The following is a 14182-nucleotide window of genomic DNA, read 5'->3' as shown; positions in this document are numbered from 1 at the left end:
GACGCGGGGCTCGAACTCACGGACCGCGAGATTGTGACCTGGCTGAAGTCGGACGCTTAACCGACTGCGCCACCCAGGCGCCCCAAGAAAAAATTTTTTAACTACACGTGGTGACAGATGTTAGCTAGACTTATTGTGATCATTTTGCAATATATACAAATTTAGAGTCATTATGCTATATACCTGGAACTAATATAATGTTATATGGCAACTATATCTCAAAAAAAAAAAACTAGAAACAATCTTTCAATTAGAAATGGTTAAATTATGCTATGACAACACCAAAATACTGTGGACAATCTATAGATTTAAAAAGGATGACCCTGGATCCTTATCTATTCATTGAGAACTGTCTATAACATCCTGCTGGGAAAAAAGACAAGCTGCAGAATTATGTTTACAGTATGTTCCTAAGATGATATCTGTATGAACATGGAAAATGTGGGTAACTATATCCAAGGCTGTTAACAATGGTTAACAAAGAGGTGGGAACAGTGGATGGAAGAGAAATGAATAGAGGGATATTAACTTTTTCTTAGTATGTGTTTGGATTGTTTTACTTCTTATAATAGGCATGTATATTATACTTTTATAATTTAAAATTTACAGTAAGGAAAAAAGGCAAGCTGTCAACTCATTTAACTACTAGAAAAAGAAAAATAACTGTGTTTGATTTTCAGATCATTTGACAAACACCCCAACTTTCTGGATAACCATCTGTTTAGGCCAGAATAAAGAAATATTTGCTGGAAGACAGAGGACTAGTTCAGATCATCTTTTGAAATCTTTCCACCATTTCTTTTTCTTTTTAGTTTTCATAGCACATAACCAAATAAAAGCAGTTTTTACCAAAGGGTTTTGCTGGATAAACAGTTACACAGGAAGTAAAACATTCACTACTGCAAAGCAAACAAAAACCAGAAGAGTACAAAGGGCAAACCAAGAGGAGGGAGGGCATTGACAACAACAAAAGAACAGATGAACTGCTAAGCACCTGTGGGAGTTTTTTCTGCTCAACTTTTTTTTTTAATATTTTATTTATTTTTGAGAGATAGAGATAGAGCACAAGCAAGGGAGGGGCAGGGAGAGAGGGAGACACAGAATCTGAAACAGGTTCCAGGCTCCAAGCTGTCAGCACAAAGCCTGACATGGGGCTCGAACCCACGAACCCTGAGATCACGACCTGAGCCGAAGTTGGACGCTCAACAGACTGAGCCACCCAGGTGCCCCATGCTCAACTTTTTTTTTAAGATCTTTAAAAAATTTTAAGCAATCTCTACACCCCACTAGGCACCTGAAAACACAACCTCAAGATCCAGAGTCACACATTCTGCTGACTGAGCCAGCCTGGGGCCCCTTTGCTAAACTTTTAGATACTTGACCTCTGAGTTAGCAATAACAACAATTAGCTCTTGCAAAACTTAGGTTAAATCCTTGCTGGTTCACAAACTACAGTAACATATCTGCTCTCAGGCAGGAGAACATTTCCCTGGGGCCTGGTTAGGGTGGAAGCCACACCAATTCATTCCTTAGACTGTTTCTAAAATTAACAGGTTTTCCAAATCTAGCTGCAAATTAAGGAATTTGTTTATTCTCTTGGGGGTGGGGAGAACATCGCCTACATGAATATTGAACCCCTGTCAAAAGTAATTTTCCAAAAGTCCTAGAAAAGGTAAATATGACAGCTATGAAACAACATTGCTAAAAATTGCTATCTTTGGAAAAATTAGGCCTAAAGGATGGAGAAACAAAGTAACACTCACCATAGCTTCAACATCAGCCCAAGTTGTATTTTCTGGATCAGAAACCAGAAAGCTTTGAGTTTCATTTTTGAAAGTCACATTTAGAGTAACCTGTGGTTCCATGCTGTGGGGCTAGAGTTGAGAGGATGGGTGAGAGAGAAAACAGTGGAAAGGGTTCTATAAAACTGCATAAGCATTCATTCAGCAAATACTTGTGAAGGCCTAATATGGGTTAGGCTAGGAAGACACCGAAGTGAATGAGAACACAATGTCTCTGCTCTTATGCTATTTACAACCTGGTGGGTAGCTTAAAACAAATCTCACTGTTAAACGTTTGCTGAAACAGTAGAAATTTTGGCCACATCTGCAGAAATCCTCTAACAGCCGTAAAATTCTTTTGAATTTTATGGAACTTTATATGATTAGTTAATTCAATAGATACTACTGAATATCCACTAGTGGCAGGATACCAATGAAGATGAACACCCACAGGTCTCTACCCTCAGGGAATTTAACATTCTCATAGCTTGAAAGCAACATTCTACATCTTTCTTAGAAAAACAGCCTTTTCCTAAATTGAGCAACCCAGGTTCTTTGTTAAGATCAGTTTTAACAATTCAGAGGCCAAGACACTAGCCAAGAAACTACACAGGGGTAGCAGTCAACACCTTTCATCCAAGTTCACGTGGTGTTTTTTGTTTGTTTGTTTTTGTATTTTACTTTTTTTTTCTTTTATGGAACATTTCATGCATAAAAGTGGAGAGTCATGGACATATAACTATAGTAAACAATTCAAAGCTATCGTCATTTTGTCTACAATTCTGTATTGTCCCCAAATCCCCCAATACAGATTGACCATAGTTAACTAATGTTTTAACCAAACTATAGTACCATAATTAAAAAAAAACTATTAAGGGAAAATTTAAACATATACAAATGAATAAAGATTAATATACAATGAACTCCTAAGGACCCATCAGGAATTTTCCATAATTATCATCAACCCAGGACTAATCTTGTTACAGCAATAGGATTATTTTGACAGCCATTATTTCATCCATAAAATAACTGAGTATGTAACCCTTAAAAAAATAAGACTTTTTGAAAAGATACCCACAATACCATTATCATGCCTAAAAAGTTAACAATTCTATAATTTAATGTCTATTCTGGTCAGTTGTTTTTAATTAAGGATTTTATTTACTGATGAGTTGTTAGATTATTATTTAAGTTTATTTATTTATTTTGGAGAGAGAGAGAGCCTGCACACATGCACATGTGGGGGAGGGGCAGAGAGAGGAGGAGAGAGAATCCCAAGCAGGCTTTGCACCATCCAAATGGAAACTGATGTGGGATTCGAACTCACGAACAATGAGATCATGACCTGAGCCAAAATCAAGAGTTGGACACTCAATTGACTGAGCCACCCGGGGACCTGTAGATTTTGTTCTTATGACTCTGTGAAAAAATAGTTTACTAAAATCTGAACCTAAGTTGTAATGAAAAAGGTCATCTTTTAAACATATTTATCAGCAAATCTTTTAAGAAATCTCTTCAAAGAACCAGATTCTGCTCTAGGCAAATGGAGAAAGGAGATGAACAACTATGTCTCAGGAATTTGCAGTGTAATGGTGAGGGAGCAAAAGGGCTGAGAAGAGCTGGGCTCCAGACACAGCTCTGACACATAACTAGCCATGTACAAAACAGTAAGTCATTTGACCTGAGCTTCAGTTCCTTAATCTGTAAAATAGGTCAAATAAAAACGTGTGTCCCAGTTCTCTGAGAACATTACTCAAACACAAAAATTATTGTAATAAATCAGTCTTTAGAAGCCAAAATAGACCTGTTTTTCCACAATACATTGAGAGTGTCATTAAAAAGGACTTTGGGAGTGCCAGGGTGGCTCAGTCGGTTAAGAATCTGACTCTTGATTTCGACTCAGATCATGATCTCACAGTTCACAGGGTCAAGCTCCACGTCAGGCTCTGTGCTGACAGTGTGGAGACTGCTTGGGATTCTCCCTCTCCCTCCTCTCTCTCTGCCCTCCCTTGCTTGCATGTTCTCTCTCTCTCTCTTTCTTTCTTTCTCCAAAAAAACAAACATAAATAAACATTTTAAAAAGAGGACTTTGAACTTTCTGAGGATCTGGGTTTTTTTTAAATTCAAAACCAGTCATCCTCCAATTTTTTCCATTTTTTGTCTCTACCTACAGTCAAGTTCACAACCAAAAAAAACAAAAAACAAAACAAAACAAAACAAAAAAAAACCAAGCCCAGTTTCTAGCACCAATCTGCTGACATCTAGTATTCATTCTTATGGAATGCAATTCTTGGAGTCCTTAACATTTGGACAGAATGCCTCCCCAGGTCAACTTCCCAGATTCTTGGGGAGAAAAAAAAATCTGGGAAATGAAGTAACTGATTCAGTCAGCCAAAAAGTGGATATTCTGAATCACCTTCTTACTTTTCAACTTCCCATAAATGCTTTCCACACTTTTGAGAGTCCAGAAGGAAACTAATCTAACTCCCTTGTTCCAAATTACATACACAATTAAAGTTAGTTTAGATACCTTGGAGCTCATCCAGCTGGTAGGCTGATGAGAGAAAACAGGAAGTGGGGGATTCTAGCTTAGCTGGACCATACCCAGGTCTTCATAAAGAACTGCCTATTTCTGTTTGGCTTTTATGTGAAAACTCTTTCAGCAAGAGCATTAATCTTGAACTTGAAATACCAAAGCTATGGTTAGCACCATCTGTCCTTGTAGCTTTAAAGCCAGTAAAGTCAGACGGCTGGGTCCTAGGCCTTCAGTTTTCAAAACTGGCATTATTATACGTTCATGCCACTGGCTCACCTTTGCTTGGCACAAGTCAGCTTTTCCTCTACGTCAAAATTTTCAGGATATCAAAAATCCCTTTAATGAAGCAGACCTGGGAACTTGAGCTTTGATTACCGTCTCCACCAAAGGCCTGACTGTTAATCCGGGGGTTAAAACATGTGACCTATAGCTGGGTGTTTGACGAAAAGGAAAAACGGTGCTTTTCCAAAACCAGAGGTCCCTGACCAAGGAGACATCTTTACAAGGTTCTCAACAAGCGGAGGGGGATGGGGATGGGAGGCTGTGTGGGCACGGTCATTTTTTTTTTTTTTTCCCTGCAGACTTTATCCTTGTCTTCCAGTTATCGTGTCCCTAGCACTCCATGCCCCCAAGACCGTGTTACCACCCGCTGAGGAATCTCGCTTTCTTTGCCTAGGCCCTCTTTCTGCTGGAGAGTCTCAGCCTCCCATCAATAGATGCCGAGCGTTCTGAGCCACGGACCCCCCCATCTCTCTGGCAGTATCCGCCGCCTCGGCCCCCTGGCCCAAACAGCTCTCTCATCCAGTTAGTGAAAAGACTGGCTGCCCCCAGACACGGAAAAAGTCGCCTTCTCTTTTGCAGGATCCCTTCTGTAAACTTCCCCTAGCCCTCTCAGTGGCGACGTGCTCCCACCCCTCTGTAACCGCCGCTACTTCCTTACCAGCTCCCCGCCCCCGGGGGGCGCCTGCCGGAGGCCAGTGCAAAAACCGTTCGCTGCCAGCTCTGCTGCTCTCCCCGCGGGGTGAATCTAACATGGCGGATAGAAATAGGACCTAGTCCCCAGTTTGGATTTCCGACAAGATGATTGGCTCTTAACAGTTGTCTCTCAAAACTACCACCCTCCCTTGATTGGCCGAGCATGCGTGGCAGGGGCTGGGCAACAGCAGCCATAACAGCACAACAACAACAAACACTGGGGCAGAGGGGCGGAACTACAAGTGCGCAATCGTGGGCCGCGGCCCATTTCCCCTTCCCAGGTAAATTCGGCGTCCACTGCATTCCCTTAGGTCACTGACCTTAGTGGACTCCTTGCCCGAGACTTGCGGGGCTGGATGGGAATTGTAGTCTTCCTGGGACTTGTAGGTTCTTTAGCCTATTCTCCGCTCTCAAGATGTGAAAACCTAACACTCCAATCCATATCTGTTGACGTGCGTAAGCGCACAGAGCTCTTCAATCTGTCAACTGGATTGCCGTGAGACTTGCCCGCTTCCGGTGTTGGAAGCGCCTCTCCATAAGACTACAGTTTCCAAGGAACACTGTGTCGAAGGCCTTTCGATCCGCAATGCATGCTGGAAATCGTAGTTTCCCCCCCCCCCCCACAATCCTTTTATTTACCTAAACTGGAGACTTTCATTGCGGCGGAAATGGGGAGGGAACGGGGCCTCTTCTGGCGAATATTTCAGGCACTATCTTGCGCTCCTATTCAGGCCTCAGGTATTGATTTCGACCCTAGTCCCGCAGTCTCTGTGACGTAATAAGCCGCAACTGAAAGTGTACAGGTGAGGGGGCAGGGGCCTCACAGAAAAGTGGGGGGAGAATTCTTTCTCTTCCGTCTCTTTCTAATTACGTAACGCGGGGAAGAATGGATGACCAATCGGGAGCCCGGAAAGACTCTCGGCTCTTTCTGCTCCTCCCTTCCGTAACGTGTTTTGATCTCGTATTCTGAGAGGTTCTCGCTCAGCGGCCGCGGACGGTTTCCGTGGCAACAGGAAAGCGCGGGAATTACAGAAAAATTGAAAGTGCGACTGTGCGGCGAGAGCTCGCTGAGGTTTTTCTGAACTGAGGACGGCCCGGGAGGTTTTTATATAAGTGGGGCCCTGGGGCCGGGAAGCCCCGACGCTTTGCTCTGGGTAAAGGTGAGAGAGCTCGCCGGAAGGGACAGGCCCCAAGGGGTGCTCCGAGGGACAGGCAGGAAACAGGTATGGAGAGAGTGGGGAAGAACAAGATGGGCATTACCTGGCTGGCAGGGGCGGGCGGAGGGTGGAACCTGAGAAGCCTAAGAAGTTAAGTCTGGGGAAATTGGGGAGGGGGCGCCTTGTGGGTCCCGGGGTGGGGGAGGCACTGAGGACAAGGGAGGGAGCAGGGTGTGTCCGAGGGGGAATCCTGATGACAGGAACTGGAATGTGTCCCGAGGGGAATATATAGTGTAAAAAGACGGGCTGGGGTGTGTGAGAAGGGTATCCTGAGGAAGGAGGAAAGGGAGCAGGAATGTGTCGGAAAATAGGAGGAGGGTGGGTTGTGAGGGAGGGGGAGCCCTGAAGAAAGAACTGGCTTCATACGCGTTTCTGAGAAGGGACAAGAAGAAAGTAGAGGGGCGTCAGCAGTCACGCATATATTGCTGGTATGATCGTACCTAAAAAGGATCCTGAGATGAATGCAGACCAGTGAGAAACACTGGGGAAGGGCAGGGGTGGGGAGCGTTGGTTGGTGTTGGTCTTGTTTTTTGAGTTTGGTTTTAAACACAAGACAAAGAAAGGAGCCAGGTGATTGGAGAAATATGAGGCTACCATCACTCACTCAGTCACCCCACTGTGGCTGTCTTTTTCTTGGAGAGAGGAATACACCAAAAGGAAGTGGTTGGAGGCTGTATGTGGGAAAAAAATAGAGAAAATAATGGTCTTTAATTACAAAAAACAATATTTTGAATCTAAAAAATAAAGCTTTGTCATTAATTCTATGGTTGGTATGATTCTGAAGCACTCCAGTCTTAAGTTTCTCTTATTTAAAAATGACATATAATGAAACTAGTCTGTTCTTATAAATCTTTTAAAGTGACTTGTGCGTGTGTATATCCATATATATTTAAGTTGATGCCTTAAAATTCATTGGAACAGGGAGAAATGGATTTATCTGCAGATCGTGTTGAAGAAGTACAAAGTGTCCTTAATGCTATGCAGAAAATCTTAGAGTGTCCAATCTGGTAAGTCAACAGAAGGGTTTCTTAATTTGAGATTCTTCCTTTCTTGATTATATCCTATGCAAATAAGTAGAATTCACCTTACATATTAAGGAGAAGAAAATTATACTATCTATGAAAATTAAATTATAAAAGTTGCTGCTTTTCTTAACTCAAGAGCTTTGGGAATATAGGAAGTTACTCCATTTTTTCCACTGTGCTTCTCCCCTTCCCTTTTTACTGCCTTAACACATTCAGCTCCCTATCTTTCCTAGCCCACAGATTGTCTTGATTGGTTCTACTTTGGGGTAGGGATCTGGTTTGGAGTAAGTGGCCTTTTCATCCAGGCTCTAAAAACAGCTAGATCACTTGGAATGGGCATAGTTAATAGTGGCAAAATAAAATCACCACTGATTGGTGCTTGTGAATGGATAGGTCTCCAGTTGGAACTAGTCCTGTATATTTACATAAGAAGTCCACAGAGCATGCGACTCTTGATTTCCACTTTTTTTTTTTTAATGTTTATTTATTTTTGAGGGATAGAGAACATGAGCAGGGGAGGGCAGAGAGAGAGGGGTACGGAGGATCCCAAGCAGGCTCTGTGCTGACAGCAGCGAAACTGATATGGAGCTCAAACTCAGAAACTGTGAGATCATGACCTGAGCCGAAGTCAAATGCTCAACCAACTGGGCCACCCAGGCGCCCCACTTGATCTCCACTCTTCATCTTGGGGTTGAGTTCAAGCCCCACATTAGGTGTAGAGATTACTTAAAAATAAAATCTTTAAAGAAAAAAAAGAATACTGCGAATCATCAAAGTCTTTGGTAAGTCTCTGACTTTTTGAGTGAGCTTGTTTTTCTTCATCTATAAAATAAAGAGGGGACTAGAATATTCAAGGTTTTGGGACGCCTGGGGCGCTCACGGTTAAGCCTCTGACTCTTGATTTCAGCTCAGGTCATGCGTGATCTTGTGGTTTGTGGGATTGAACCCACATTGGGCTCTGGCTGACAGCATGGAGCCTGCTTGGAATTCTGTCTCCCCTTCTCTGCCCCTCCTGTGCTTACCCCCATGCACTCTCTCAAAATAAATAAACATTAACAACAACAACAACAAGGAATATTCAAGGTTTTTTTTTTTTAAGTCGAGTCATAAGTTACATACAATGAAATGTAGACATCTTAAGTGTGCAAGTCGATGAGTTTTAACCATCGTATATATCTGTGTAACATTTCCATCACCCCAGAAAGTTCAGGAGCTCTTAACTTGCTGACCCTTCATGACATTTGGAGGCCTATGGCTAGAACTATATTTCAATATAATTAGTTTCTTGTATAATTTTATATTTTTTATTTTATGCATTTAAAAGCATTACTCTGGGGGCGCCTGGGTGGCGCAGTCGGTTGAGCGTCCGACTTCAGCCAGGTCACGATCTCGCAGTCCGTGAGTTCGAGCCCCACGTCGGGCTCTGGGCTGATGGCTCGGAGCCTGGAGCCTGTTTCCGATTTTGTGTCTCCCTCTCTCTCTGCCCCTCCCCCGTTCATGCTATGTCTCTCTCTGTCCCCAAAATAAATAAAAACGTTGAAAAAAAATTTAAAAAATAAAAGCATTACTCTGGAAGGGCGTTCATGCGCTTCACTGGCTGCCAGAGGTTATGAGCCCCAGGCAGTCACTAGGTGATATCTATGGTGGTCACTAAACCTACTTAAAAACCATACCTCAGAATGTCTTGGTGAAAAGCCAGAAAGGAAATTTAGAATCTTTCTTCTTCTCTTTACTCTGGTCATTCTGGCCTCTTAACTCTTCTTCAGACTAGAACATACTCTCCTGCTTCTGAGCTTTTATGCTTGCTCTTCCCTCTGCCTGGAATTTTCTACCCTTGATAATTGAATGGCTTACAAATCTTGACTGAAATACCACCTTTTCACAGAGGCATTTCCAGACAACCCTATTTAAAATGGTAACACCTGGGGCATCTGGGTGGCTCAGTCCTTAAGCATCTGACTTTGGCTCAGGTCGTGATCTCACGGCTGGTGAGTTCGGGTCCCATATCAGGTGAGCTTGAGCCCTGCTTCCTGTCTCTCTCTCTCTCTCTCTCTCTCTCTCTGCCCCTTGCTCACTTGCACACACTCTCTCTCTCTCTCAAAAAAAATAAACACCCTTACCCCCAACACACTCTTTATTTCCCTTTCCTGTTTTTTTTCTCCATAGTTCTTATTACTATCTAACATTCCTTATAATTTATCCTTTTTCTCTACCCTTACAGACTTTAAACTCCACGAAGGCAGGAATTTTTGTTTTATTTACTTCCATATCCTTAGTAGTTATATACCCGGGACATAGTAGCCACTCAGTAAACGTTTGTTGAAGGTATTAAATATTAATTAACATTAATTAAATTGGTTCTTTGTTAGTTTAATGGGTTTTAATATGGTGATGGTTAGTGGTGGGTAAACATTCAAAAAATAAATTGGAAAGCTGCACCTATTGCCCCTTACCTTCAATAAAGGAGAGTAAATTCAAGTATATTTTCCTTTGTGCTTCATAAAGTTGTTTTTCATATTTGGAGTCAAGTAAATAAAATTAAAGAACATGCAAGTTGTGTTTCCAGAGAGATACAAGATTTATAAGTAACCCTCCTCTCCCTTGCCCCTCAACATTTCATCTAAATAAAAACAAGAGCTAAATGAGATTTATAGCCTACTTTATGAATCATCAGAGCCGGAGAAGCAGGAAATGACAACTAGAAAAAAATTGCTTTTGAAAAAGCAAAACTTGGGGTGCCTGGGTGGCGCAGTCAGTTAAGCGTCCGACTTCAGCCAGGTCACGATCTCGCGGTCTGTGAGTTCGAGCCCCGCATCAGGCTCTGGGCTGATGGCTCAGAACCTGGAGCCTGTTTCCGATTCTGTGTCTCCCTCTCTCTCTGCCCCTCCCCCGTTCATGCTCTGTCTCTCTCTGTCCCAAAAATAAATAAACGTTGAAAAAAAAATTAAAAAAAAAAAAAAAGAAAAAGCAAAACTTATTCATGATAATTACAAAGAGTGATCAAAAAAGTGCTCAATAGTGTGGCATCTGGGTCCATTTATTTTACATTTCCATGGGACTCAGTTATAGAAATGTAATGTTCTTTCTCACTCTGGCAAATTAAACCATCAATTAAAAAACTCAAATACATAAAAAGTAAAGACACAAGAATGAAAGTTAGTGCTAAATTTTCATTTTCAGTTAGCCGTCCTGTTATTTCTGGCTCCTTGTTATTTTTTAAGATCTATTTTCTACTAGCAATGGACTTAAGTGTTTAAACTAAAGCTTTTCATTCTGGTCATTGTTAAACCTTAAACTCGTTCACGGGGGAAGTTCTAGGATGGGAATCCTACCTACTCCACTTTTTGTTTGTTTTAAAGTTTTTAAAATTTATTTTGAGAGGAAGAGAGTACACACACACACACACACACACACACACACACACACGTGCATGAGTGGGGAAGAGGCATAGAGAGAGAGAGAGAGAAAGAATCCCAAGCAGGCTCTAAGCTGCAGTGCAGAGCCCTACATGGGGCTTGAAGTCATGAACCGTGAGATCATGACCTGAGCTGAAATCAATAGTCGATGCTTAACTGACTGAGCCACTCAGGCGCCCCTGTTGTTTACCAGTGCCTAGCTAGAACAGTAGAATTTGCCATTATGTCTTAATAAATGATTCCTGATAGTGACTGCAAAGTATTATTGAGGGTAGCTAGAGGATAGGTTTCCAGCTTCTTTGAGGCCTTTTGAGCTAAAACCACTTCTGCTGACCTCTAAGTTATTGATATTTACTTCTGATAATTAGTAGTTCTTTCTAACCTTTTGCATATAAAATTTTTGACTTTCAGAAGAGTTTGCTAAAATATGTATCCTGCTGGGTGGTGGTGGCTTTTCAACCCTAACCTAGCTTCTTTTTCCAATCACTTACCCATGTCAGAAGCCCAAAGGCAAATATGCAGGAGGTCTAAATTGCCTGAGTCAAAAAGTGTTTACAATATCTGAGGGGCACCTGGGTGGCTCAATCACTTAAGTGGTCCAACTCTGGATTTTGGCTCAGGTCATGATCTCATTGTTGGTGAAACTGAGCCCCACGCTGACAGTTGAGAACCTGCTTGGGATTCTTTCAACTCTCTCCTCTCTCTCTCTCTCTCTCTCTCTGTCTCTCTCTGCCCCTCCCATGCACATTCTCTCTCAAAATAAACTTAAAAAAATAATAAAATATTTGAATCATCTTTATAGTGAACATTCACTTTCATCAGGATCTAAAAGAGGACTGACTTTTTTCTTTTTATTCCCATTCCCTTTTCAAGGTTTTTTTCAACAGTCATTACCTTTTTACATATTGGAGTTTTCATCCGTTTAAAGTTTGTGTTTACAGTATGTTTGTATAGCTTGGCTCATAATTACCATGCTGAAACATAATTATTTCAGAATTGAGGCAGTGGTGAGAATGAAAGCCATCTGGCATCATAGCTAAATCCAATTTCGCCTTTGCTGAGAATTTCTTTGATATGTAGCTTATCTGAGGAATAGTGATTTAGTAGCAAATCGAGTTCTCTTTGTTGGGTGGTTTTCTTTTTAAAATCACATTAGGTCTGGATAATAATTCTCACATTGATAGAAGTCATCTCAGGTTGTGAACATTTTCCCAAGTAGCGTTTAATTTTATTCTGACAATAACCTAAAGAGACTGGTAGAGTGGGTGACAGAGAAGGAACTTGATGTTCAGGTCGAGGGCTTGGCCTGAGGTCACTCTGCTAATAAAAAAGGGAACTGATAGTAGAAACCTGGCCTTCTGACTTACTCTGATATTCTTTTCTCCGTTACCCTGTGTTGCGTCAGAAGCCCCATGATCACAAGAGTTGTGTTACCAAACCTTTCACAACGAGACTATTGTCCCCCAGCTTTTCTTGTGATCCTTTTCTAAAAAGTTAACATTTAATGAAAAGACCCACATTCTTGTCACACACAGGTTACCTGTTTTTTGATGTCCTGGCTGAACTGTACCAGAAATCTGTTGCTAAAGCTCTCGTTCAGAATACAAGATAAAAACTTAAAATTGCCTATAGGTTTCTACCTGCTCAGGCTCCTGGCTGCCTCTCCGAGCTCTTCTAGTGCTTCCCCTGCAGGCCTGCTCACTGTCCTTCAAAAACACCGGGCATGGTCCTGCTCAGAGTCGGCCTTCTCTGCTCCCTCTGCTGGAATGTTCTTCTCCCAATTGTTGCACAGCTTGTTTCCTCACATGTAACTGTCTGCCAATGTCACCTCAATCAGGCCTTTCCTGATCATTCCGTATACGTCTCCCACCCCAGCACTCCCTATTCCTGTTACTGAGCTTTATTTTTATTTCTAGCCCTTATTCTCCTATGTTCTTGTTTAATTCTCAATTAACTATCTACCACAGCTAAAATGAAAGTTCTATGAGGACAGGCTTTGTTTTGTCCACTGCTGTATGTCACATCCCCAGGAACAGTACTTGTATACGGTAGGTGCCCAATGAACATTTGTTCTATTAATAAATGAAAGAGTCTCAAGAAGATCTTAAGATTTTCTAGAAAATAAGAAAGATTTTGTGAATGGACCCACAAGGATGGGAATTTGGGTGACCAATTTTCTTTTCTCAAAGTTTTAATCGTTTTCTAAGCTTGTTTTTTATTTTCTAAATTTTTTTCAGTGTTTGTTACGTTCTTTTTACAAAGTGATCACAAGCCAAGCATCATGTACCTCCTGAAGTGACATAATAAAAGTCCTAGCACACAGTGCCACCTGTAAAGTGTTCTTGCCAAAAAAACCAAACCTGAATTGATCGAGCCTGTAAGTCTAGTTTATAGGAAATAGAGGCAAGAGGAACATGCTAAACCATATCATAGGGTTACAATCAGTAAAATCCAGAATGAGGGAAATGATGTAGATCAAATGACGTATTGATGTACTTTTAAAAATTTTTTTTCTTTTTATTTATTTATTTATTTTGATAGAATGAGCAGGGGAGAGAGAGGGAGAGAGAGAGAGAAGGAGAGAGAGAATTCCAAGCCGGCTCCACACTGGCTCCACACTGTCAGTGTGGAGCCCTCCTCGGGGCTTGAACTCACGAACTGTGAGATCATGACCTGAGCTGAAACCAAGAGTCAGACACTCAACCAACTAAGCCACCCAGGCACCCTCAGCTGACATACTTCTTAAAATAAATGACAAGGGGAAAAAAGGAAGGGAAAATCTATAGATTAAAAGACATTTGAGGGGTGCCTGGGTGGCTCAGTCAATTAATCATCCAACTTTGGTTCATGTCATGATCTCCCAGTTTGTGAGTTCGAGCCCCGAGTCGTGCTGTGAGCTGACAGCTTGGAACCTGGAGCCTGCTTCAGATCCTGTGTCTCCCTCTCTCTCTCTGCCCCTCCCCCACTTATGATCTCTCTTTCTCTCTCTCTCTCTTTCTCAATATAAAAAACATTAAAAAAAAAAAAGGGGCGCCTGGGTGGCGCAGTCGGTTAAGCGTCCGACTTCAGCCAGGTCACGATCTCGCGGTCCGTGAGTTCGAGCCCCGCGTCAGGCTCTGGGCTGATGGCTCAGAGCCTGGAGCCTGTTTCCGATTCTGTGTCTCCCTCTCTCTGCCCCTCCCCCGTTCATGCTCTGTCTCTCTCTGTCCCAAAAATAAACGTTGAAAAAAAA

The 14182-nt window shown here is 42.0% G+C and overlaps 2 protein-coding genes across 14 annotated transcripts in view; one reads left to right on the top strand and one right to left on the bottom strand.

The window, feature by feature from the left end:
- Nucleotides 1–6067, bottom strand: part of NBR1 (NBR1 autophagy cargo receptor) — a 29291-nt gene extending 23224 nt beyond the window's left edge. For 4 of the 6 annotated variants that reach the window (XR_005797578.1, XR_005797579.1, XM_040497683.1 and 1 more), the window contains exons 1-2: nt 5258–5387; nt 1764–1874 (exon numbers count right to left, since the gene is read on the bottom strand). Coding sequence is in view for 4 of the 6 variants with exons in the window: in XM_040497683.1 (XP_040353617.1) it covers nt 1764–1865 (102 nt within the window). In the remaining 2 variants the exon portion in view is untranslated. Of the gene's footprint in view, nt 1–1763; nt 1875–4593; nt 4723–5257; nt 5388–5612 lie in introns of those variants that run through there. The other 2 variants (XM_040497684.1, XM_040497685.1) reach the window with 2 other exon arrangements.
- Nucleotides 5513–14182, top strand: part of BRCA1 (BRCA1 DNA repair associated) — a 59330-nt gene continuing 50660 nt past the window's right edge. For 3 of the 8 annotated variants that reach the window (XM_040497679.1, XM_040497678.1, XM_040497674.1), the window contains exons 1-2: nt 6125–6515; nt 7431–7516. In XM_040497679.1, the coding sequence (XP_040353613.1) occupies nt 7437–7516 (80 nt within the window). In that variant the 5' untranslated portion in view covers nt 6125–6515; nt 7431–7436. Of the gene's footprint in view, nt 5574–6124; nt 6516–7430; nt 7517–14182 lie in introns of those variants that run through there. The other 5 variants (XM_040497676.1, XM_040497675.1, XM_040497677.1 and 2 more) reach the window with 5 other exon arrangements.

Source organism: Herpailurus yagouaroundi, unplaced genomic scaffold (genome assembly GCF_014898765.1).
Source record: "Herpailurus yagouaroundi ecotype Mexico unplaced genomic scaffold, PumYag 189, whole genome shotgun sequence".
Classification (NCBI taxonomy): domain Eukaryota; kingdom Metazoa; phylum Chordata; class Mammalia; order Carnivora; family Felidae; genus Herpailurus; species Herpailurus yagouaroundi.
The sequence above is the reverse complement of the archived record's forward strand: the minus strand, read 5'-3'. Positions and strand labels throughout refer to the sequence as shown.